Source organism: Aphis gossypii, chromosome 3, assembly GCF_020184175.1.
Source record: "Aphis gossypii isolate Hap1 chromosome 3, ASM2018417v2, whole genome shotgun sequence".
NCBI classification, from domain to species: Eukaryota; Metazoa; Arthropoda; class Insecta; order Hemiptera; family Aphididae; genus Aphis; species Aphis gossypii.
Window position 1 is genome coordinate 16,104,736 of NC_065532.1, and position 23,077 is coordinate 16,127,812.

General features: G+C 27.8%; 3 protein-coding genes and 1 pseudogene across 10 annotated transcripts; 1 reads left to right on the forward strand and 3 right to left on the reverse strand.

The window, feature by feature from the left end:
- Positions 1-757: 757 nt before the first annotated feature.
- LOC126551485 (uncharacterized) lies at positions 758-5,723 on the reverse strand. Of its 6 annotated transcripts, none has more exons than XR_007605393.1 (6): positions 5,358-5,722; positions 2,994-4,437; positions 1,615-2,367; positions 1,412-1,532; positions 1,002-1,066; positions 758-932 (listed from the first exon to the last, which is right to left on the reverse strand). XR_007605393.1 is itself a non-coding variant. In XM_050204929.1 (4 exons), the coding sequence occupies exons 1-4, from the start codon at positions 3,554-3,556 to the stop codon at positions 765-767; spliced, it is 1,752 nt and encodes a 583-aa protein (XP_050060886.1). In that variant the 5' UTR covers positions 3,557-3,799; the 3' UTR covers positions 758-764. The 6 variants fall into 6 exon arrangements, 1 of the variants encoding a protein (XP_050060886.1); XR_007605394.1 differs by having other exon boundaries at positions 862-932; positions 1,306-1,532; XR_007605396.1 differs by lacking the exon at positions 758-932 and adding an exon at positions 1,306-1,319 and having other exon boundaries at positions 5,358-5,723.
- Positions 5,724-9,162: 3,439 nt separating this feature from the next.
- Positions 9,163-10,225, reverse strand: LOC126551487 (uncharacterized). Of its 2 annotated transcripts, none has more exons than XR_007605398.1 (3): positions 9,570-9,868; positions 9,377-9,467; positions 9,163-9,307 (listed from the first exon to the last, which is right to left on the reverse strand). XR_007605398.1 is itself a non-coding variant. In XM_050204931.1 (3 exons), exons 1-3 carry the CDS (start codon positions 9,917-9,919, stop codon positions 9,217-9,219), a joined length of 354 nt encoding a protein of 117 aa, XP_050060888.1. In that variant the 5' UTR covers positions 9,920-10,225; the 3' UTR covers positions 9,163-9,216. The 2 variants fall into 2 exon arrangements, 1 of the variants encoding a protein (XP_050060888.1); XM_050204931.1 differs by having other exon boundaries at positions 9,748-10,225.
- Positions 10,226-10,360: 135 nt separating this feature from the next.
- LOC114125756 (GPN-loop GTPase 2-like) lies at positions 10,361-13,327 on the forward strand. The gene is made up of 5 exons (XM_050204930.1): positions 10,361-10,560; positions 10,783-10,988; positions 11,054-11,171; positions 11,732-11,927; positions 12,921-13,327. Exons 1-5 carry the CDS (start codon positions 10,443-10,445, stop codon positions 13,168-13,170), a joined length of 888 nt encoding a protein of 295 aa, XP_050060887.1. The 5' UTR covers positions 10,361-10,442; the 3' UTR covers positions 13,171-13,327.
- LOC114123421 (TBC1 domain family member 15-like) lies at positions 13,313-22,491 on the reverse strand (annotated as a pseudogene). Its single transcript, XR_007605027.1, has 11 exons — positions 21,975-22,491; positions 17,019-17,102; positions 16,848-16,964; positions 16,653-16,761; positions 16,255-16,443; positions 15,964-16,169; positions 15,649-15,881; positions 15,386-15,584; positions 15,105-15,325; positions 14,708-15,021; positions 13,313-14,183 (listed from the first exon to the last, which is right to left on the reverse strand). The product of XR_007605027.1 is annotated as a TBC1 domain family member 15-like (transcript).
- Positions 22,492-23,077: the final 586 nt, after the last annotated feature.

The following is a 23,077-nucleotide window of genomic DNA, read 5'->3' on the forward strand; positions in this document are numbered from 1 at the left end:
AAAATGTTTAACGTTTTACTAAATAAAATAATTCAACAGAAATATAGTTCTTCAATAGTTAGATGATGTTTACAGCAACTAACAGCTTTTTTGTTTTGTACTAATATACATTGTTTCATCCTCATTGTAACATAATATTTTAAGAATTTGGAAGTTTCTCGTCTTAGGCGCCTTTATTGTTAAATAAACCAGCAGTAGTCTGTAAACTTGCAAGAAGGATGTAGGTTGATCATTTGGACCAATTGGTTGGCATAGTGTACCGTAAGATTGCTACAATTGAAGTATAAACATTAATAATATGAATTTATATTAACTATTCAAAAGTTATTTTACCTCCAAAGAATTTTGGTTCATCTTGTTTTGTTGACATATTTAAAACCACACTTTTGCAATAAATAATTTGTTGAATCCATAGGCGACACAAAACCCATATAACATTGATTTCCCAATCATTGAGCCAAAAAATGGTTTTCTCTAAAACATAATTAACAAGATACCTATAGTGAGATATAACAATGTGATGTTAGGAAGCAACAAGTAAAATTATTGTTTATTAATATAGTTGAACAAACTTATCTTTATTACTGCTTCAGATTTTTCAGTTTCTTCACTGTTTGAACTCTTCAACGCATTGATGTTTTCTGTAAAATTGTATAGCTTTTTAAAAATATAACTTAGTATTCAAAATAATATAAATAAAATAATTAATGATTATAACCAAAATATAATACATTAAGAATTGATAAAATTAAATTACAACGGCTTCATGGCTGCGCATAAGGTCCAATTTCCCTTTGAACGTATCCATCATTACGATGACCGGTATTCCGCAAAAACAACAAGAGGTCTTGTTGTTCATTAAGGCGCTGGACATTTTGAGCAATAATATGAGTGGCAATAACTCGTTCCGATCTTGATATGCCGTCTCTCACCTAATAAAAATAATAATTCATATTATATTTTAAATTAAGTAAAACAAGTTAAGTATGTTAACCATTTACCCTGAGATTATTCCGTACTTGATTAAACTCAACTGAAAACTGATTTTCAATGTAAGTTAATTTTCCTGAAATAGAAGATGACATTATTATATATTACATACGTTATTATATCATCAATTTTATATTATTTATCCATTATTTAATAATCAAGCAAAAAACAAGACAATAAGAAATCAGTAACCATAGCACAAGCATTACACATAAAATCAAGTAACTACAATAATACACAAAAGCATAGATTATACTATAAGGAAAGCAACAAATGGTTTTTAACTAAAATTAAAATACACATAAATTAACTTACTTATCTGTAACACGCTGTTGAACATATAAACCATAAACCATATAATCACAAACATTTAGGACAAAGTTACAACACATAAAAACACATCAGACGTTATCTGACTCACGGAGAAAATCCCAAATATTAGGATGGCGTCCCATTTGTGACAATAATGTTGAGTGGAATGATTCTAAATAGTTATTTGTACGATAGTCTTCTCCAAAAACACTGATAAACTCTGGACCAACCTGTAAAAACCAATAATGCTCAATATACCCAATTAAAAAATTTCTCATTCCCTGTTCGACTTCAGGAAATTGTTGAACATACTGCATGATGGCCCTGAAACCATCATACATACAAAACCGTGGACATTGTGGATGACCTCTAACAGCAGGCAGATGAGGCAGTGCAAGAACCATTCTGAAAACACGAGCTGCTTCAGGATTTCTCTTGACTAAATCCAAAACACCATTTAATTTACGATGACAATACCGCACAATTGATTGGGTGTAATGGAACCAGCAACATCCTAATCTACTTTCTGGAAATGCTTGTTGAACTGCATTCATGAGTCCTTTTTCATAATCTGTAACAAATCGAATTGAATTATAATTTAAAGGTAAAATTTGACGAACAATATTAAACAATGTAACATATGTTTCTTCTGTCCGACTTCTAAGAAGAACATACACCATTGGGAACGATACACTCTTAAATACCACTTGAAAAGTCAGAAAACTTCTCAAGTCTGCAGGAGTAGCAGGAACAGTCTTGAAAGTCCCGTCAATTCCAACTGTTGTAACTGTGGCCAACTCTTCTCTAAATCTCCTAATTGCATCCAGGTTTGCAAAAATAATTCCTTCGCTTGATCCATTGACTAGAAGTTCTTGTTGGAAGAAATTTGACGGTGGTGTCTGAAGCGTTTGACTGTAGGCAGCATTCTCTGGTCGGGTCAATGCTTCAGCAAGCTCATGGATGTCTTCGGGAATGCGTCCACCGTTTGGTTGACGTGACCTCCGCATCCTCTTCCATCTTCCCTGTCCTTGCATAAATGTGTAATTGTTAGCAGCTTCTGGATACCTAAAAAAATTTAATAAATTTTTTTTTAATTTGTTCAATACAATTGTTTATTTCACTATAAACTTACTGTCAAACCAAATTTTTAACTACACAAATAAATTATAATAATTATCAATAATACAAATTATTGAATGAGGCTGGTTTATCATTTAATAATATATTGTAAAATAGTTTTAGGTATTTTAAGAGGAAACTGATGATAATGTATAGTTGTTTGACAATTGTACAACGATGATAAGTACAACATAACCGAGACCTAATTGATTTATTTATTATGTAAAGCTTATAACATATTATAATAACTACTAACCCATTAAATTAAAAGAAATATACCAAATAAACATATAATATATTATTATTATATACTATATTATTATATATATTATTATTATTTTTTCTATATTATAGAATTGGAAAATTAGTTGTATTAAATTCAACAGTGCCTCTTAATAATAAATAACCAAGTAAATAACTTAGAACAAGGAATGTTTAACAACTTTATCATAATACTTGCAAATTTATCAGTTACCTACCTAACTGTGATTAAAAATATATAAGTAAGTAAGCGAATAATGTTTAAATAAACGAAATAGTTAGTTAAATAAAATATTAATTCAAAAACTTACTGAACAATTGCATTGTTGTATGCAGTCCTAACTGAAACAGACATGTTTTCAGGATCAATGCCCCTTGCACCAATTGCTTCTCTCAAGAAAGGCACATGTAAATTGATATCTGCAGGTTCGTGGTTGTGTCGATTTCGAATTCTAATTCTATTGTCAACAGGTTCTGTACTTACCGATGCTGTACAAGGACAATAATCATGTACCCGACTTTTTTGCCTTTCACATACCAAATATATCCGGTTAATTCTGGCTTCGCGCTTGTAGTACTTAAATCCTAAATTATCAATATAAACCCTAGAACCATGATGAACCCCCGGGATCAGTCTGTAAGTAACTGGTACTTGATTCAAAGGATTATCTTCTGGATCTTCTTCTTCAAGCACTTCTTCATCTGCTGGAACTCTTTCATTTTCAAGTACTTCTACTTCTTCATCGGTGAGTTCTTCATTCGGGTTGTTCTCGTAAACAACTGGACGAAAATAATCATGATCCAACAAATGAGCTGGGAGACCGACTTCTTCGTGATTGGCTGGAATGACATAGTCATGATCTCTCAATGCCATTTTACTATGCTAAACAAAACTTAAAAAATATTAAACAAACAAAAGAAATATATGTATAAATATAAAGTCGGTTGGTTTTAAGAAAAACCTTTTATATATACTTATAGGCAAGTCACAGAGATTGGTCTTGAGAAAAACCGTTTATTTCTTTTACTTACAGTAAAATCGCAGAAGTTAGTCTTAAAAAAAACTGTTTTTTTTTCTCGTAGGTAAGTGGCAGGTAAATGGGTAGATGTATCAGGCTATATAATAAATTAAAAAATTTGTATTAGTATCACAGTCATTCACAGATATGATAAAATATCTAATTAACATAATTATTTGTTTTGTTACATTCACATAATATTAACAACTCTTAAAATAATTCATTAATAATTATTCACTTTACATAAACTGAAGCTATTTCAGTTAGAACACATAGGTACATAATTTAGGTAATAAAAATAGAGATTAATTGTTAATCTTATTTTCAGTGTCTTCCACAGTTAATAATTCATGAATTATTAATAAGAAAAAGTTTTAAGTTATTTGATATGCTTTATAAATATTTGACTTAACAACATTGCAGATTCTTCCAGCCATAACTGCCATGCAATTTTCAGATATATTCAATTTTCCTAAACAGAATAACTGTATAGTTATTAAAATATTCATAAAAATATGTGTAACTGTTTAATAAAAAAGACAAAGTTATGGTTAAGTTAAGTATTGCAATTTTCAAGATGTCATCAAAATAGCTATCATCATTGATTATACATAGTATTATACTATGTATAATCAATGCTATCATCAACCAATGACCATCACAACAAAATCCATGGTGTTTACTGCATACAATATATTTGGAAGATTTTTGTAAGCAGCATTCAGTATTTTCAAATCTGTAATTACAGAAAATTAGAATATTTTAAACATTGTGACAATCAATCTGCAGAATTCTGTTCAAGTAATGATGATCAAAAGCACTGGTATTTAATTTAGATAGTGGCAACAGAAAAACTAAGTGATCAGTGATAGTTTTAAAATAATACATTATGATCTTTATTAATCAATATAAAATAACAATAATAATATTAATTTATTTATTTCCCAACTATAGTTTAACAATTTATAAGATAAATAAAATTAAATTGCAGTTGTTAGACATTTCTAAGCCATTGGCTGTGTTCATAAAAATATTAAAAGTCTAAACAATATAATAACAACAATAATTAATATATATAATAATGTTGGTTAATACATATTAAAGAAAATAAGTAAAAAGATAATGAGCAACAGAGCATGAAAAATAATTTTTGATTTAAAATAATAGAATGACAATATCTTTAATGTTTAATGTAGTTGGATAAACTTATGCTAAGCTAATTATATTAATAATAATAGTTTTTTTAAGTTGATGAAAATTATAAAAGCTATGAGGGTTAATTTTAAATTTAATAACACCTAATGGAAATTGGAAGTGTGTTATTTGTAACATGTAAAGTATTATATTATTTACATTGTAAAAATAAGGAAATTATTTACTTTATAAGTATAATGATATATATTAAGCTGTTAATGTACAAAATACAAATAAATAATTATGTTGAAATTGTTTTACAAAAACGTGGTATTCGAGTCTATAGTTACGTAAATGTAGTACTTCCTAGTCGAAAAACTTATTAATTAGGAGTGCACATGCTATTAAGAAATATTTAATATTATCTAATAAACAATAAGAATAAAAAGATATATTACAAATAATAATTCATCTAAGAACATATTATTAAGGTAAAAATTAAAAAATATAAGATTTACTTACGTTAAGATGAACCAAATACCAACTTCCTAATAAAAGCGACAAAGACAAACGTAAAATGACCGTTAAAGTTATTATAGACGGTTATTTGCTATTTGAAATTTTAACGGACGAAATTATTGATTAAACTGATTAAAACCTAACTTCACCAATATTAAAAGCTAACTAAACAGGGTTTTATTTTATAGGAGATTAAATTTCTCGATATGAATTTTTGGAAAAATCACGATTGGTATTAAACTGATATTTAAATTTTTTATTTAATCGCTGGTAATCGATGTGGGAATTGGAATTTTATAGGTTGGTATGGGCCTTTTTTTTTTTTTCTTATCAGGTTTATTGTTATCAGTTTTTATCAAAATCGGGAAAACTGTACCCGCCCCCCAGCCCCGTATAGTCATGTATAATCTTATTTTTTCCTTCAACCAGTTCAACCACGGTCTTAGAATAATTTTAAAATATTATTTATTTATTTATTTATTTATTTATTTATTTTTATTTTATTATATTATTTTGAATAATTTTCAGGTTGTTAATTACCATGACAAAATATAAAGTATTATCAAAAGTATCATAGATGTCATAATTATACCTATATTTTAAATTTTTACTTAAATTTGTTACATAATGTAAGTATTTACCAGTATTTAAAATCTAAAACTGTTATATTGTTACTGGCACTCCCGGCCATTCCCTTTAAAAAGCTAAACAAGTTTTCTAAAATATCTTGATTTAGCTTTCTTGTTAAGACATATTGAACTCCATATAATTTTTTTAAGTCTTTCATCAAATTTTTGAGGGATGTGTTGCTAACTAAAATTCCTTCAAGTATAATGGATAATAGCAGGGTTAACAAATAAAAATATATAATTAATTATAAATTATTAGGTATAAATTATAAAAAAAAACATTACCCTTTTGGAAAGGAAGTAGTGATTTTTTGCCATGAACTCGCATATGTTTAATGAAATTGTTCATTTTTTTCAATTAGCTCATTTTGAGTTTGTTCATTAAGGCCATAACTCTCTACCCCTTTATCATACTTATTTTGAGTATTTAATAAATCAAACCATTGATTAAATAATGAAATGATATTTGCAGCCTATTTCATATTATAAACATTAAATAGGTAAGCAAACTAATTTAGTATTGAGTGTATAGTATGATAATACTTATACTGTTCTATGTATGAGCTTAATCCACAAAAAAAACATTGTTACCCAATCAAAAAATCATAATACTCACATCTCTCCAGTTATATGTATTTAAATCTCCCCTGTCTCCACAAAATGTTATTGCTTTAGCTACAGTATTTGAAAGCAACTGAGCAGCTAGTTTCACGTTCATCCGACCTGTTCCCTCAACCAATAAATGGCGACTAGTAACTTTATGAGCTAATTTATAGTCATGTCCAGAGTTAAGGTTTATTAATTCTTCAAATATATTTTTCCCAATATATTTACCATTAGGAAGAATAAAACCTCTGAATAAAATATTAGCGTTTAGATATTTAATGATTAAATTTACTGACTTAAAAATTAACTTCATACTTATCAAGTAAATGATTCCTTGCTAATTGAGCAAATGTGGTACATCTGCAAAGACATACACTTGATTTTTGGTAAAAGGATGTTCAAATGAGGTATTATCTACAGATATATTTAAACTATTCCATAATCTCATGTTAGTTGAACCCATGTCACTAACGATAGAAATCACATTAAACCCAACATTATGCAATTGTTCTATAATTTGTAATAGTAACTCTTTTGTCATTTTTTGATCATAGCCGTAATATATTGGCTGTTTCCAATTATTAACCAACCCTATTAAAGAAATAAAATGTATAGTATCTTAGTAATAAAAATATATGATCATCTATTTATGATGAAGTATTGAAATGTTATATATACCACGAACAACAACAGTTTGAATACATTTGTGAGGTCCAATAACACGTTCATGTTTCTTATCGAAACATATTCTATTTGAAATATAGGTTTCATCGAAACATATAACTGATAATTTTTCAGTTTCATTCATGAATTCTCCTTAAAAATGTATTTAGTAATTCAGTTAAAATATTAAAATACTTAAGTTAATATATTATTACCTTTTGCTTTCATTAAGGATAGAACACTAAAAAGTATTCCATCTTCAATACAAAATCTTGCAGCCCACGTTCTTAGCGTAGACAGGCCTTAAAAATATTATTCTTTATGTTATATGTAAATATGTAAATCAATTTAAAATTTAAGTAAGAAACTAAACCATTTTTATTAACCTGATAGCGGAAAATTTTTTTTGACTCTCAAATATCGGTATGCCTTTGGAGAAACACTCCTTAATGTAATGGCACTTGAAATATCTTCAGGTGTCCACCGGTATACTTTTTTTGTAGGGTAAAGAAACATATTAACCTGAGTTGGTGTAAAATATTTTGAGAGAATTTCAAAAAACCGATTTTCAAAACGGGAATTTTCCAAAGAAATATATTGTTCTAAATCATGATTGTCTTTTTTACAATTCTCTATCTCATTTTTCAATCTAAATAAAATAATATTTAACTTGTTCAAATTGTACTTAGAACTGAATAGGTATAAATAAGTTATGTAAACACAGTGTAAAAAACATATAAAGCATTAGTTTATTTAGTGTCATACAAATAAAAAAAAACAAATATTAAAACTAGTACTAATACAAAACATTCTTAGCATTCTATTATATCTGTTGTATTAATTTTAAATAAATAAATAAAACACATTTAGTTTATTTCATTATACTACAAATTAGAGTTATACATATATATATATATATAATGTACCATATTATATAATAGTTAAATTATGAGTTTTAATAGTAGTGAGTGGGAGATTGGCCCACCACTGCTAATTATTGTTGTATTTGATTTGTTTTAATAAATGATAGGGGCCGGAGGAGAAGTATTGGAAACATAGTTCCTTCTCCAATCCTCGGTACCAAAAGAAAAAAAGATATATTATTATAAAAAAAAATTAAAGCATACAAACATGAAAAGCATATTTTTATTTTTGTAATTGTTGGGTAAATAACAAATTATAAAAATAAAACCAAAACATCACTGCCAACTCATAGATCTTAGAAATTAACAAAAATTTATAATTGTAATGTGAATAAAAAAATTAAAATTAAATGTAAAAATAATTAAAAACTGAATTTAAAATATGAAAGTGTAAAAAATATAGTGCTTCGTATTACATTGTAGATCCTCAAAATCTAAAACATGTTCATACTATCTAGTAGGTTTTATTTTAATAACCTACATAAATAATGAACAGGTTTTATCAATTGAGCATAGTGGAGATGAATTGTCTTGTTCACAAAAGGCTTCAGAAGAATCAACTAAAATCAACAATAACAATACATTACTTAAGAATTAATTCATCTTTTTCAAGTTCAGCATTATCTTTATCGATAAGTGGCTTTACTCCCAGATCGCAACTATCATCAAATCCAAATAATTTAACACTGCATCTCTTAGGACGTCTAATTACTGGGTCGATTGAATTAGGTACAGATTCACTAAAAATAAAAACAAATAAATTGGCACATTAATATTTTTTCTTTAAAAAAAAATCAATTGCAAATATTAATTCTGGAAAAAAAAGAGATCCCGATCTTAATAATACAATTCAATTTAGACTAAAAAAAAATAGTTACACAGAAAATGTTCCAGCTGTAGTCTTTAATGGTAATAATGCTGGAGTAGTAGTAGTGACCTCTTGTGATGAACACACAATTGGACTTAAACAAAACAAGTTAGGGAGGTATAAAAAAAATTAGAAAAACTTCAATATTGATTAAATTATAAGAAATCAAAAAATTACTTCATAACTATTTCATCTATCCCATCTTTGGTACCCATATCACATCCATTTGTACCACATTCAATGTTTTCATCAAAACCAGAAGAACTTAAAAATTAAATATTATTAACAGTTTATTTCTCTATAACATAGTAAGTAAAACCATGTAATGCTTACTATAATGGTACAGCGTCTGATTTTAAATTGAATGCACCTATATCATTATGATTATAATGGTATGGAGCAAAATGCAACGAGCAAACTACAGCTAAAATACAAATTATTTATAAAACATACAACATTTATTACTAAATATTTTTTGTTATTTTATTAAAATTATATTTCTAGTGAAAAAAGTAATTTAAATTACCAATAAAATAAAATTAATTGCAATAGTAAACCTGAATGAATATAATATGCAGGTCTCTTATACACAAAGTTTATTTGCTAATTCAATACAGAAATCGTAGGTTTTTGGTAATCAATGTAATAATGATAAAAACCAATTTTCATATTTAACTATGTAATAGATAGTTACTTAAATTTACCTGAATTAAAATTAATTTGCCTTAAATTCTGATGACCTGGTAGGATTTGATTTTGCCATAGAATTCTTAATTTTGGATCTTTTGGAAACCTATGTAAAATAACTTTTGCATATTTTGGTAAACCTTTTTTTTTGCTACCACTGTAACACCCAAAAAACTCACACACCGGCATTATAATAGGTCTATTTTTAATATAAGAAAATGTACATAAAATTATTTAAATCGCAGTAATAAAATCATGGAACACGAGTACCTACAGAAACCTGAGAAACATCAAACAGGAATACAGCCTACAGGAACAGGGTTTTATTATGATAAAATCAATCGATTAGTTCTGATAAGCGATTGTATAGATAATAATCATAAGTTCATGTTTATATAATATATTTATGTATATTTTGTCATGATTAATGTTAATGTTTGATGCAATATTACAATATAAATTCATATTTACGCGGTATCAAGGTGGATATATATATATATCGCGCGGTATTCAAGTCCTTCAAAATAAGGACCAATGAAAAGCGGAGAACCTAACACACAGGAAAAAGTGGGGATGCGCAGACAAGATTAAAACTCGTATTGTTGCTGACATACCTATATATTTTGTCATGTGGCAGCGGCCGTTGCGTTTGCGTACCGTGTCAAAGTCTTATCACTCTTATCCACTCCGATTTAAAAAGTTACTAAACATCATGCCTCTATATGGTCAAGTCATCATTGGACCGCCTGGTTGTGGAAAAACTACGTATTGTGATGAAATGAGCAAGTACTTACAAGAATTGGGCAGACAAGTAGCTATAATCAATATAGGTAATTATTCATGAATATTGAATAGTGATAAAATTATATTTTTATTAATTGTGTTTAAGGCTACTAATTTCCTAATGGTTGATTTAAAGTGTCATTAATTTTCTGTTTTTATAATATTATACTAAAATAAAGTTTTTATTTTTTACACTATCCTATTGTACATAATATTATTTTATTTTATTTGTATTAACCATTAAGGTATTGAATTATTTATTTTATTAGATCCAGCTAATGATTCATTGTGTTACAAAGCAGCAATTGATATATCAGAACTTATTACTGTTGAAGATGTTATGGATTATGTAAACTTAGGACCCAATGGAGCTTTGATTTATTGTATAGAATACTTGGAAAAGAGGCTTGATTGGTTATTAGAAAAATTAAGGAAACTGACTGGTTATTATTTATTTTTTGATTGTCCTGGACAGGTATATGATTGTTTATAATTTAGCATATTGAGCAAAATCTAATAATAATAATTCACTTGATTCAGGTAGAAATATACACTCATCATAACTCAATGAAAAATATTATGTCTGCAATAAAAAACGAATTAGATTTGCGATTATGTTGTGTTCAACTTATTGATTGTCATTATTGTAGTGATCCAGGTATATATATATTTTTTATATCGTTTTGGTTAAACATTATCTTATTAATAAAAAGTTATATGTTATTATAATTTATAAACAAGTTGTAATATAATACATTAAATAACTGTTCTTATCAGATACCATATAATATTAACAGAATCAAATATTTTTTGTAGATATTTATTAATAAGTACTTATTATTTTTATTTAACTATTTAAATGTTAAATTAGTTTATTAGAACATATATTTCAATGGATTAGACAATTTATTTAAAATATATTTTTCTTTACGATTTTTTCGCGTCTAATGCGCCATTGTCCCAGTTTTAACGGCATGTCCTGGCCAATCATTTAGTTTTGTCTTGCTTAATAGAAACTGGGAGAAAATAACAATGAATACTGTATTATTTAATAATAAAACAGAATAATATTGTGCCAATGTTATCTGTCACCATACGAGTATACTATTATACTATAAGTATAATTTAAAAAAGAAATATAAGTTATAATAAGTTCCTATGATAGGAATTTAAAATTTTTGACAACTCTAATAATAATAAATAATTATTCATTTTTAGGTAAATACATATCTGCGCTTTTGATGTGTACATCTACCATGTATCAAATGGAATTACCTCATGTGAATATATTATCAAAAATAGATATTGCAGTTAAACACAAATCCAAGCTATTATTTAATTTAGATTTTTATACGGATGTATTGAGTCTTGATCATCTCTTGGATGCATTGCAAAATGATCCTCATACCTCTAGGTAAGTCCATATTTCAATATTATTATCATTTCAACAGAAATATTAAGGTATCCTTGTACTTAAATATGACAATTTTAATGTTTAAAAAAGAAAACATGTGCACCTTTTTGTATACTACCTATTTATGAATATCAGTATAGTATGTGGTTTGCCAATGTATTTTTATACTGTGATTGGGAATTGGGATATCAATGATATTATAGGTGACAACAATATAATTAGTTTAGACAGTGGTGTTGCCTGGAATTCTTTTTTCAGGAGTTGGTGATAATTAGTTTTTTTGTTGAAGAGGCTTAATTTAGATCTCTTCTAAGTATAATGTTATGACGCTATATCGCTGAATATAAATAACATTTTAGAATTTTCATATCAATTACAAATGATATGAGGAAATAATGGAGAAATGTATGAGGTATTGAGGTAGGTATGTGATAAAGGGAAATGGTTTAGATCAGGAAGTTGTGCATGTTAAAACAGAATAGAAGATGAGTTTAGCAAAAATGAGAATGCTAAAATGTGTGGAATTCTTAGTTGATGAGTTTTCTTAGGGATAGCGTAGGAGTAACATTAATGTGAACAATATGAGGGAGAATAAGTTAAAATGTTGCAATCATGTTATGAAGAGAGGTAAATAATTAAAGGCAGTGAGAGTAACAATGAAAATAAATTTAGAAGAAAGTAGAGGGAGTTGATGACCAAAGAAGAGAAGAATAGATAGAATAGAAAACGATACAAAAATAGTTTGTTAGTAAAGAAGAAGTGGAACATTACTGTTATTAAGGAGCTGTAGGATAAGAAAGGTAGACCCTATATAGTTGGGAGTAAATGACAAAGATAAAGATTCTATAACATCTTGATAATATTTTAACTCTTTATCGCTAAAATTAATATAATTTGTATTAAAGACTTTTATTATTAATGTCTTTCGTAATTAATAGTTGTTTTTTTTTCAATATATATTACACATAATTAAAAATTTTATTTGCTTTACAGATATCATCGCTTAAATAAAGCTATAGTTAGCCTGATTGAAGGGCAAAATATTGTTTCATTTCTACCACTTAATGTAAAGGATAAACGTACATTAGAATTGGTGAGAAAGAACATCGATAGAGCTAATGGGTATATTTTTAATCCTAAAATGTTAAACTCAGTTATGCAACTGGACATCAACGATTTAACTCTTGACGTTTTAGAAGATATACCTAAATCCAATTCATCAGATAAAATGATGCAAAATTGAATTTTTTTTTTTTATTTATCTTGTATAATACTATATAGCTTCAAACAAACATATAATAAATAAACTTAATTATGTTAAGTTTTATTTTAAGAAGAAACAAATACAATTATTATTTGTATATAAATAAAATAAAATTATAATAATTTAAAATCGTGAATATGTTTTTATATTGAATTATATTCTTTAAATCACATTCCAAATACCTAGTTCAAAATAATACACTAAAATAAATATCAAACAAATACAAAGTACAGAACAAATTATACAAATTACATTAGTAATAAGTAAACCACGTGTAATAATTATATACCCTAGATGATCATTTTGACAAAAACATAAAATAGTTGAAAATTTGCTATGTTTGAAAGCAAATTAGCAAAACAATCTAATGACGTAATCATCATGTACAGCGATAAGAAAAACAGGTTTTAGAAGGTAAATATTGTATAAAAAAAGTGTGTTCTAAGATTATAAATAATGGTAACGACTGATACACAGTCACAAAGACTACAATACATGTGTTGTTTGAATACAGATCAAATACAAATTAAGCATTCAGAAAGTTGTTGACCAAAAAAGGTAAATATCACAATAAAATGTATAACAATAATCAATAGGTTATATAAATATAAGGTTAACATAAATTGAATAAAAAATTGTTTGAATACATCTTAATATAAACTGATTTAAGTATCCTTTATAATCTCTTTAAAGGTTTAAAACTATGAAATTATAAAGTTTTACTTTGATCACAGTCATACGTTTTTATACATAAATTGTTTAGTTATTAATTTTTTATGTATAATTTTCATTGATAAGGCTTTTTCATAATCGTCTTCTCTAGAATTGCTGTCAATAGATAATATAGTTTCAGTATGAGATATCGAAAATCCAAGTAATTCATTAACTGAATCTTGCAATGATGGCTGTGCTTCTTTCAACTGTTCATAAATACTATAAGCTGTAGTTAAAGCTTTATCCAAATCAATTCGTTCGCATAAATTATTTACATGCTGAAAATAATAATTAAAATAAATTACTTTTATTACTATGTGTCACTGTTAAATTTGGTTAATAAGAAGAATGAAAACCCTTCTGAATTTAAGAGGACATTTTACCCATTTACATTCTCTCTTACAAACGTTCAATATTGTAAAATTTGTTTCACACGAACAAAGACTACTCAAGCTGTAGTTCAAGTTAATTAACCAAATTTTCATACTAGAAAGAAGAGATTTTGGACTGTACAACATCATTATTATTTTTTTGATGTAAGAACTCTAGTGAAGTTATTCAAGTTTAAGAAATAAAAAAATAATGGATTGTGAAATAATAAAAACGTATTTTATATTAGTGATAAAAATAAAATTAAAAACAATGTTGCACAGCCCTAGTGGTTCTTGCCCATGTGAAATGGTTTTTACTTTATTATACATATTTTGTAAGACAGATAACATTTGCAGATAGTCAGTAGATAATAAGATAGTATTATATAGTAAATAAATAATAATGAATTTAATAACAATACTATACTAACTTTCAATATTTCAGTTAATCCAAAGTTTTCATTGATGATAGTATCCTTTTCATTATCCAATATTGCTACACATATTAGTAAATGAAATTTGCACATGGAATATCAGTCCATAATACTTCCCACAAGCGCATAATGTCAGAATGGATAAATTCTCGTTTGAATAAAACCAAAAGCCATCTAAAGCAAAAGTACATATTGCTAGAATCCATCTCTTTCAAATGGTTTTCTAATTTTGGTGATACAGTTGTAAGTAAATAATGTAAATCGTTCAACTGTTTTTTCATGCCAGTTTGTTTTAATTCAAAGTTTGTATTCTAAAACAGAAAAAATAAATAGATTAGTAATCTAAATTGTAATTCATTTAGTAATATACATGTTATAAATTTTTATTACTTACGACTCTGTTCATGAAACCCACAAAACACCCAAATGATTCTACTTCATCGCTATTCATTATCATTAATATAGGTGATAATAAATCACTCATATCCTGGACATAACCGAGGTCAAAATTGTACATAACATAAGTCATTAATACATTATGTAGTTTAACTAGATTTTCATTCCTTTCTCCAGCATAAAAATCAAGAGTGCGGTCAGTTCTATAAACATCTTTATCTGTAATCAAAGAAAAATAATTTAATAATTATTAAAATAGGAAGGTTGTCTTGATATTACCTATTAAGCTCTTGTGATCTCTATACTTATTAAACCTAGATATTTGATCAGGAGACATATTCATCCATTGTACTTTCATTCTCTCATATTCAGTTTTTTGTTGTCTATCAATATTTATACGTTGTTCTCAAGTAGAATTCCAAGGATAATATCCAAGTAAGTATTTCCATACTTCATGTCTTATGGAATTTTCACAACCCTAATTATTATACAAATAAAATTAATAGAAATCTTTACATATTATATACATTTATATAACTTACTCCATGGAAAATTATTTTTTTGATGTAATCTTCATTTATTATTCGACCCTCTTCATTCATAGATAGATAAAATGTGGTTTGATCTAATGGATTTCCTCTTGACTTTACTGCTGGTCTTGGTGGCAATACAGTTGGTGGAGAGTGATCTAGCATAGTATATTCGTCATCTTCCTCAGCTCTATTTAAGAGTTCGGCTACTTCTTGGTCTGGTCTTGTATCTGGTGTGCGAGTCACTTCATATTCGATATACAATTTTGTAAGTACATATAATATATTATATAGTTATTGTAATGTAATAAACTATAATTTACTCACATAGAACATCACTAATTTTTGCAAATGTTTCATAAGTTTTTTCTACAGGGTTGTTTTGAAAACCACTAATAAAACTCCAGACTGTACTAGTAGGTGGTTGATCAGGAAATATTTTTAACTCTTTAATTGACTGACATAGAGGATCTGAATCTTGTCGCTCACCCATTACCAATATCACTCCAGTAGGTTTGTGGTGTCGTATTTCTCTAGTGTAGCAGAAATAAATAAATAATAATTATGTATAGTTAATATTGTGTTGTATTAAATTTTTTAATATATAAATTTATTTACTTTTCTGTATGAAGTAAAGTTTTTAAAGCGGTCACAAAATCACTAATAGGTGAGCTTTCATATAAAAATGTGACAAGTGAACCACTCCATTAGTTTGGAGTATTGATATTTGATGTTTTTTATGTTTTTTCATTTTATAACTCTTCATTGTAGCCAAATTAATTTTTATATCAATACTATTACGATCATCTAAAAAATAAAAATACAAATTAAGTGTAATATAATAATATTATTATGCCTGAAATTATTTTCTTCAATTTAATCTTAATTTATTACATATTATGAGTTATTATTAATGAGTTAATGACCATTGAAGTGTTGAAATAATCTTTATAACAGACAGTTTATAAAACATAAAAGAAAAGAAAATTAAAGATCAATATTCTGAATTTACTTACTTTTATTTTTTCCATTTTGTTTGTATCCCATATCAACTATATTCCATTCATCTATATCAGGAAATATAGACATTTCAGTTGGTTTCCATTCAATGAATTTTGCATTTCTCTACAAAAAATATTTATAATTATTTGATCTTTTTGTACAAAAAGTAAAGTATTATTGTTGACTGTTGTTAAGTAACAAAATCTTACATATTTCATAATTCGCAATAATCCTGTATAATGAATTTCTGCATTTTTATGATTCTTCGATCCTTTGAGCAATTTACTTAAACTTTTTATTGCTACACCTTGTTGGACAAAATACTCCTAAATAAATATTTATTAGTAACATAAATTAAGAAATAAAAGTAAGTAATTTACTGTTCCAACTTCTTCATACTTCCATAAGTTGAATTATTTCCGTAGTAGTTGTTTTTTCATATAAGATTACAGTACCTGCTCCAGCTAAGCATAAAAATATTAGATAATATTTATTTTAATTTACCTTATCATATTTGATTTACTTTATCTTATAAATGATGAAGGTATTATATTTTATTGTAGAAACCATAGACCTATAATAATAGTTTATAGGTCTATGGCCCAGAGTTTCCATTCTGATTTAATCTATTCTGTGGTCAAAATAATGAATCGTCAAATCATTGCCGTGGTGTAGCGGGGTGGGGAGCGGTGCGATAACGTGCCCGAGCGAGCGCTGAGCGTAGGGATGTCCAAATATTATCGATAATATCGAAATATCGATATTTGTTGTAAAAATGTATCGATATTTTATGTCGATATTTATAATCCGATATATCGACTATGTCGATATATTTGCCGTAATATTGGATAATTTTTCCATGATGTTTTTCAATAATTTTTGAAATTTAATGGAAAATTTAAATTACAATTTGGGTAGTACAGATGTATTAATATGTCCATCATGGTGGATATATCCACCTTGATGTCTATGGTCGACACTCGACAGTGATCATAATTCATAAGCCATAGCCCGCATAGGACACTATAAATAAATGGATAACTAATAATCTAATTTTAGAATGACTAATCAATAGAAATAAATATAAAAACAATATTAGTATTAGTATACAATTATTTATAATGACGATAAATGTTAATATTTACATGCTTACAAAATGTGGTAGTGTACAAGAACAAGATACAGTTGATAGAGTGTAGTGTTTGAGTGTTCCAATGTTTGTATAATTGTGTATTACTTTGTAGGTAACTTTAAAGTTGGTTAAAAATGTCTGTCAATTTATCAAAAAATCAAATAGCTTGTGTTACAATTTTCCAGTGTTAAAATCGTACCCAGTTTCTACACCTGACTGTGCATGAATTTCAACACAAAAAATTTTATTCCGATATTATCGATATATCGATTATAAAATTAAATTTATATCGAATATCGATATAGAAAATTTTGACATATCGAAATATCGATATATCGATATCAAAATCAATTTGGACATCCCTAGCTGAGCGGCAAATGGCAACCGCGCTCATTTGCACGAGCGCCGTCTTGCTGTCTGGACTTATATTATTACGTTATATATTTACGCGTATTGTACAATGAGTCGTACAATAGAATTACTGGTTGGTGACACATTTACCTTGCACTGAATTATTCCTATGCCTCCCGGTGGAAGCTGCCTATTCCATTCGATTGCATATTCTTTATTTGATTAAATAAAATTAAATAAAATTTTTATTTGCTTAGCATATGCTATTACTATCCATAAATCACAAGGCCTTAGCCTTGAAAGCGCTCTTCTCGATATAGGCTCCTCTGTGTTTACTAAAGGATAGAGCACTATAGAAGCACTTATAGTGCCTTACTAAAGGACAGGCTTACGTTGGACTCTCCAGAGTTAAAACATTAGATGGAGTACATCTTATCAATTTAGATCCAAGTCAAATCAAGGCACAAGAGAGCTCTATTGTAGAGTACAACCGCCTGCGCACGCTATACCGCCGCGACTTGGTCAAATTAAGTACAAGTAGAAAACGCATAAAAAAAATTCCAGATACTGAATGGGCAATTTACCCAAACATTTTAAAAGTTCAGGAAAATATAAATAATGACACACAAAAAAAAATTATAACCCGTACATGTAGGAAAATACAATAGTTTATTAAAAATCATTTGGAAATTATTTTAATATGATTTAATAGCTATTAATAATTTACTTACAAAAAAGTAATGATATCCCAACAAAACATATATGTAAAATGATAGCCAAGTTCAATTAAATAATATGCTTTGGTTGTTGACTTCAACGACAAAAGAAGTGAGATCTAAATGGATGCCAAGTTCAATGGTCAGTCCTGAAATTTATTTATAACATCTATAAAATATAATTTCTTCTTATCACTTAGGATAATGTTTTGAAGCCTAAGGTCTGACTTGGCTAGTTTCCATATTATACGAATTATGTTATAGTCTTCGTAAGTTCTAAAGTTGTAAGTTCTTTTTTATCCTTCTAAAAATTTGGCTTGCTGGTAGAAACTAGCTATCGAACACAGTGCTCTTCTATGACTGTTTTGGTTGGTACTTAATAATAATTCGTATATGACAACTAGCCAAGTCAGACCTTAGGCTTCAAAACATTACCCTAAGTGATAAGAAGAAATTATATTTTATGTTGTTATAAATAAATTTCAGGACTGACCATTGAACTTGGCATCCATTTAGATCCCACTTCTTTTGTCGTTGAAGTCAACAACCAAAGCATATTATTTAATTGAACTTGGCTATCATTTTACATATATGTTTTGTTGGGATTATCATATACATAATATAGATAATGTTGTTTTTGTAACAGGGGCAACGCACTGAGCGCTACACGCTGCGCGGGTTTTTGAATGTTCTAATATCACCCCATTTGTGTTTTTAACGGGGCGCAACATACTCTGTTATATGAATCATCATTGATGAAAAAAAAAATACAACGCATGGAGAGAGCATCGATTGAGCCTAACGTTACAATAGTATTGTAATTTTTTTCCTAACTGCCTATAAATATAGTAAAATCACTGAATAAAGTTAATGCATTTTTATAGAAGGTTGATAAAAGTATAGTAAGTAAACCGTAAACCAATAATGCAAACAATAATTATAATTATAGACTATAGAAACTAGTAGGTATGGCAACTATTATATCTTAAAAATTAAAATCTTTGTTGTGTACGTGAAGTTGGCCCACCCACTTTGAAGTAGAGACTTAAAATCTTCACCAATAGTTTGCGAGTTATTTGCGAGAATTTGCGAGTTTACTTTTAGAATTTGCGAGTTAGCCGATTTGGAGCAGTAAGCAAAATAAAAATGGGTGGGCCAAATTCACGAAGCCCACCCATGTTACTCTAAAATTTTGGAATATATACCAAAATATGCGTCACAATTTGCGATAATTTGCGAGCCAACTTTCGAAATTTGCGAGTCGACCCTTTACCCACAAAACCCACTTTTTGATCGTGAAGTTGGCCCACCCATGTTATCCTAAAAATTTGAAATTGGTATCAAACGATAGCCTCTTATTTGCGAAAATTTGCGAGTCCACTTTTAGAATTTGCGAGTAAGCCGTTTGCAAAATATTGATGGGTGGGCCAAATTCACGAAACCCACCCATGTCACTCTAAAACTTCGAAATATATACCAAAAGATGCGTCACAATTTGCGATAATTTGCGAGCCAACTTTCGAAATTTGCGAGTCGACCCTTTACCCACAAAACCCACTTTTTGATCGTGAAGTTGGCCCACCCATGTTATCCTAAAAATTTGAAATTGGTATCAAACGATAGCCTCTTATTTGCGAAAATTTGCGAGTCCACTTTTAGAATTTGCGAGTAAGCCGTTTGCAAAATATTGATGGGTGAGCCAAATTCACGAAGCCCACCCATGTCACTTTAAAATTTCGAAATATATACCAAAAGATGCGTCACAATTTGTGAGAATTTGAGAGTCCACTTTCAGAATTTGAGAGTATGTTTTTATGGTTTTTAATTGTTTTTTTATTTTTTTATGGTTTCTAATGTTTATTTTTTTAGTATTGTTTAGTTTTTAACGTTATTTCAAATTTCAAATTGGTTACTTTATTTCAATTTTGCTTTAAAATTTCCAAATGGTTTTTGTATTTTTAACCTTTTTTTCGCATTTATTAACATTTTTAAACTTATTAACTTTAACGTTTAATAATTTTCACCTTTTTTAAAACTTTTTTATCCTGTGTTTTTTTATGTTATTTTATATTCAAAATTGCTTATTTTATTTTGCGTTTATTTACAGTATTTTTTGCTCTCTAAGTTTTATTTATTTTTTACGTTTAAAATGTTATTTATGAATTAACCTTTATACAGATAATTATTTTAATAATTTTTTCACGTATCTACTTATAGCTCCGCATCTTTTTGATTAGTTTAGCATATTTTTTTTCATTCGGTTTTTCAATTTAAAGTCGAATTGTTATTGATAAATGTTGGACTGGCCCATCGCCCCACTTAAGATTTCTGTATGGCCATGCCTGATACATATGTTCATAGTTGACTGGCTATAAAAAAATAAAACTTTTTTTTATTAGCTCTTCATAGACAGAAGAAATATTCTCCCATTTCTCCCTGGTTAGAGATTCAATTTTTTTAACCTAACAAATGTTTCGCGTTTGATGTTTTTTTCTACCAAAGCTTGCGTATTATTTACACTTTAGGTACCAACAATTGGTTAGACTATTTTCAAGTTTTCAAGTTTTCAATACATACAATCATGGAGTTAATAATTCATTTTTGAAATTATACTTCTTACTGTTTATGGAACTACCTATGAAAACAAATAGTTATTTTTATTCAAGGATTGAAGAATATAAAATTTTCAACCAATATTGTATTCTTTTTAAACACGTTTTTATTCAAATAATTTTTTTCACTTATCATTTTTTTTATTTACATTGTAGTTATATATATAATTTATTTTTATATTTTTATATACATAAGTAAATGAGGTTTTAAAACAACATTTTCGTTTTTCAAAATACTTATTTTTTGTTCAAGGTCGTTATGAAGTTCCCATGTATGGTTTCGTGTTCTGTTAACATACGTGATATAGTGACCTCCAGATACGAAATCAACAATGCTTGTCAGAAAGAAGCTGAAATTATAAAAACATAGTATTTAAAAATATATATTTATTCAAAATAGAAAGGTGTATTTTAGTTACTTTTTATTTAATGTTTTTGGAATATGTTGAAATTGTATTGGTGAAATAAAAAAATCTGTCTCGATAAATATATGTTCACCTAATATTCTTGATGAGATTTTAATACCTCCACATTTTGAACATTTAGTACTCTTGTTTTCTATATATCCATTTAATAATGTTTGCAGTTGTGCAATATCGCTGTTTAATGGTAAAATTATAGTTGGCGATGGTCTTGTAATATCTCCACATTTGTTACAAGAAACATATTCTAAGGCACTGGGTTCATCATTTAAATAGCTTTGAATAATTTTTGTCACATTACATTCTGAGTTAATAGTTATAACTTTTGGGTAGATTTCTGATTTGTCAAAGTGCATCAGTAACAAGTCTACTCTCCTTTTATAAATAATTTTGTTTGGTCCTTGCATTGCCAAGTCTTTTGAAAATTTCAATAATAAGTTGTCACTCTCGTTGATATAATGCTTATATGAATTATTATCATTATATGCTACTGCTATCGCGACCGCAATGGTGTCAAATGCACATGTATTTGTAACCATATATACGAGTATATCTTTTTTAATCTTGCATTGGTTTGATATGTTTCCATTAAGCAACAATGTTTTTTTATGGGACCTCATTCTTGAACTATTCAAAATTCGGTCGATGTCTTGGCATGGTTTTATATACTTAGTTGGTCTCATATATTTTTTTTTTTTGGCGAAAATGGTCCGTTTGGTTTGTTTTTTAAGCCCATCCAACTTTCTTGTTCTTTTAATGTGTCAACGCTTTCAAAGGAACAAGTCGATGATCTACTGTTGTGGCTTATTGTATCACATACAAAATTCAGATCCTGAGAGTTGTCATCGGATTTATATTGTTCTGACGTTACGATTTGATCATCACAAAAATCCATCCAACTATCAGGTTGTATTGTGTTGTTAGTGCTGCCTGATGAACATGACGAAGATCTACTTTTTTGTTTCATGTTTATAAGTTTTGGGTAATCATAGTTGTCTTCGAGTTCTTTTTCTGAGGTTTTAGAAAATAATTGTTCACTTCTTGCTATTGTCATTGAACTTTTTAAGCTATTTAAATGAGTAATAACAAAACGATCCGCTGTCATTGGCTTAAAATCATGCCTTAAAATTTTGTTTTTAAGTTCAGAAAAATCACCTTCCACCGATGCGGAAGTTGCTGTAGAGTAAGGAGATTTAAAATATTCTG

Excerpts from the sequence above, each read along its gene's own strand:
- LOC126551485 (XM_050204929.1), bottom strand. The coding sequence starts at position 3,556 with ATGGCATTGAGAGATCATGACTATGTCATTCCAGCCAATCACGAAGAA. Across the intron at positions 2,368-2,993 it reads TACAACAATGCAATTGTTCA|GTATCCAGAAGCTGCTAACA; the intron begins GTAAGTTTTTGA and ends AAATTTTTTTAG. Across the intron at positions 1,067-1,411 it reads TAATATTTGGGATTTTCTCC|GAAAATTAACTTACATTGAA; the intron begins GTGAGTCAGATA and ends CTTCTATTTCAG.
- LOC126551487 (XM_050204931.1), bottom strand. The coding sequence starts at position 9,919 with ATGCCGGTGTGTGAGTTTTTTGGGTGTTACAGTGGTAGCAAAAAAAAA. Across the intron at positions 9,468-9,747 it reads GCAAATTAATTTTAATTCAG|CTGTAGTTTGCTCGTTGCAT; the intron begins GTAAATTTAAGT and ends TTTGTATTTTAG. Across the intron at positions 9,308-9,376 it reads TCAGACGCTGTACCATTATA|TTCTTCTGGTTTTGATGAAA; the intron begins GTAAGCATTACA and ends TTAATTTTTAAG.
- LOC114125756 (XM_050204930.1), top strand. The coding sequence starts at position 10,443 with ATGCCTCTATATGGTCAAGTCATCATTGGACCGCCTGGTTGTGGAAAA. Across the intron at positions 10,561-10,782 it reads AGTAGCTATAATCAATATAG|ATCCAGCTAATGATTCATTG; the intron begins GTAATTATTCAT and ends TTATTTTATTAG. Across the intron at positions 11,928-12,920 it reads AATGATCCTCATACCTCTAG|ATATCATCGCTTAAATAAAG; the intron begins GTAAGTCCATAT and ends TTTGCTTTACAG.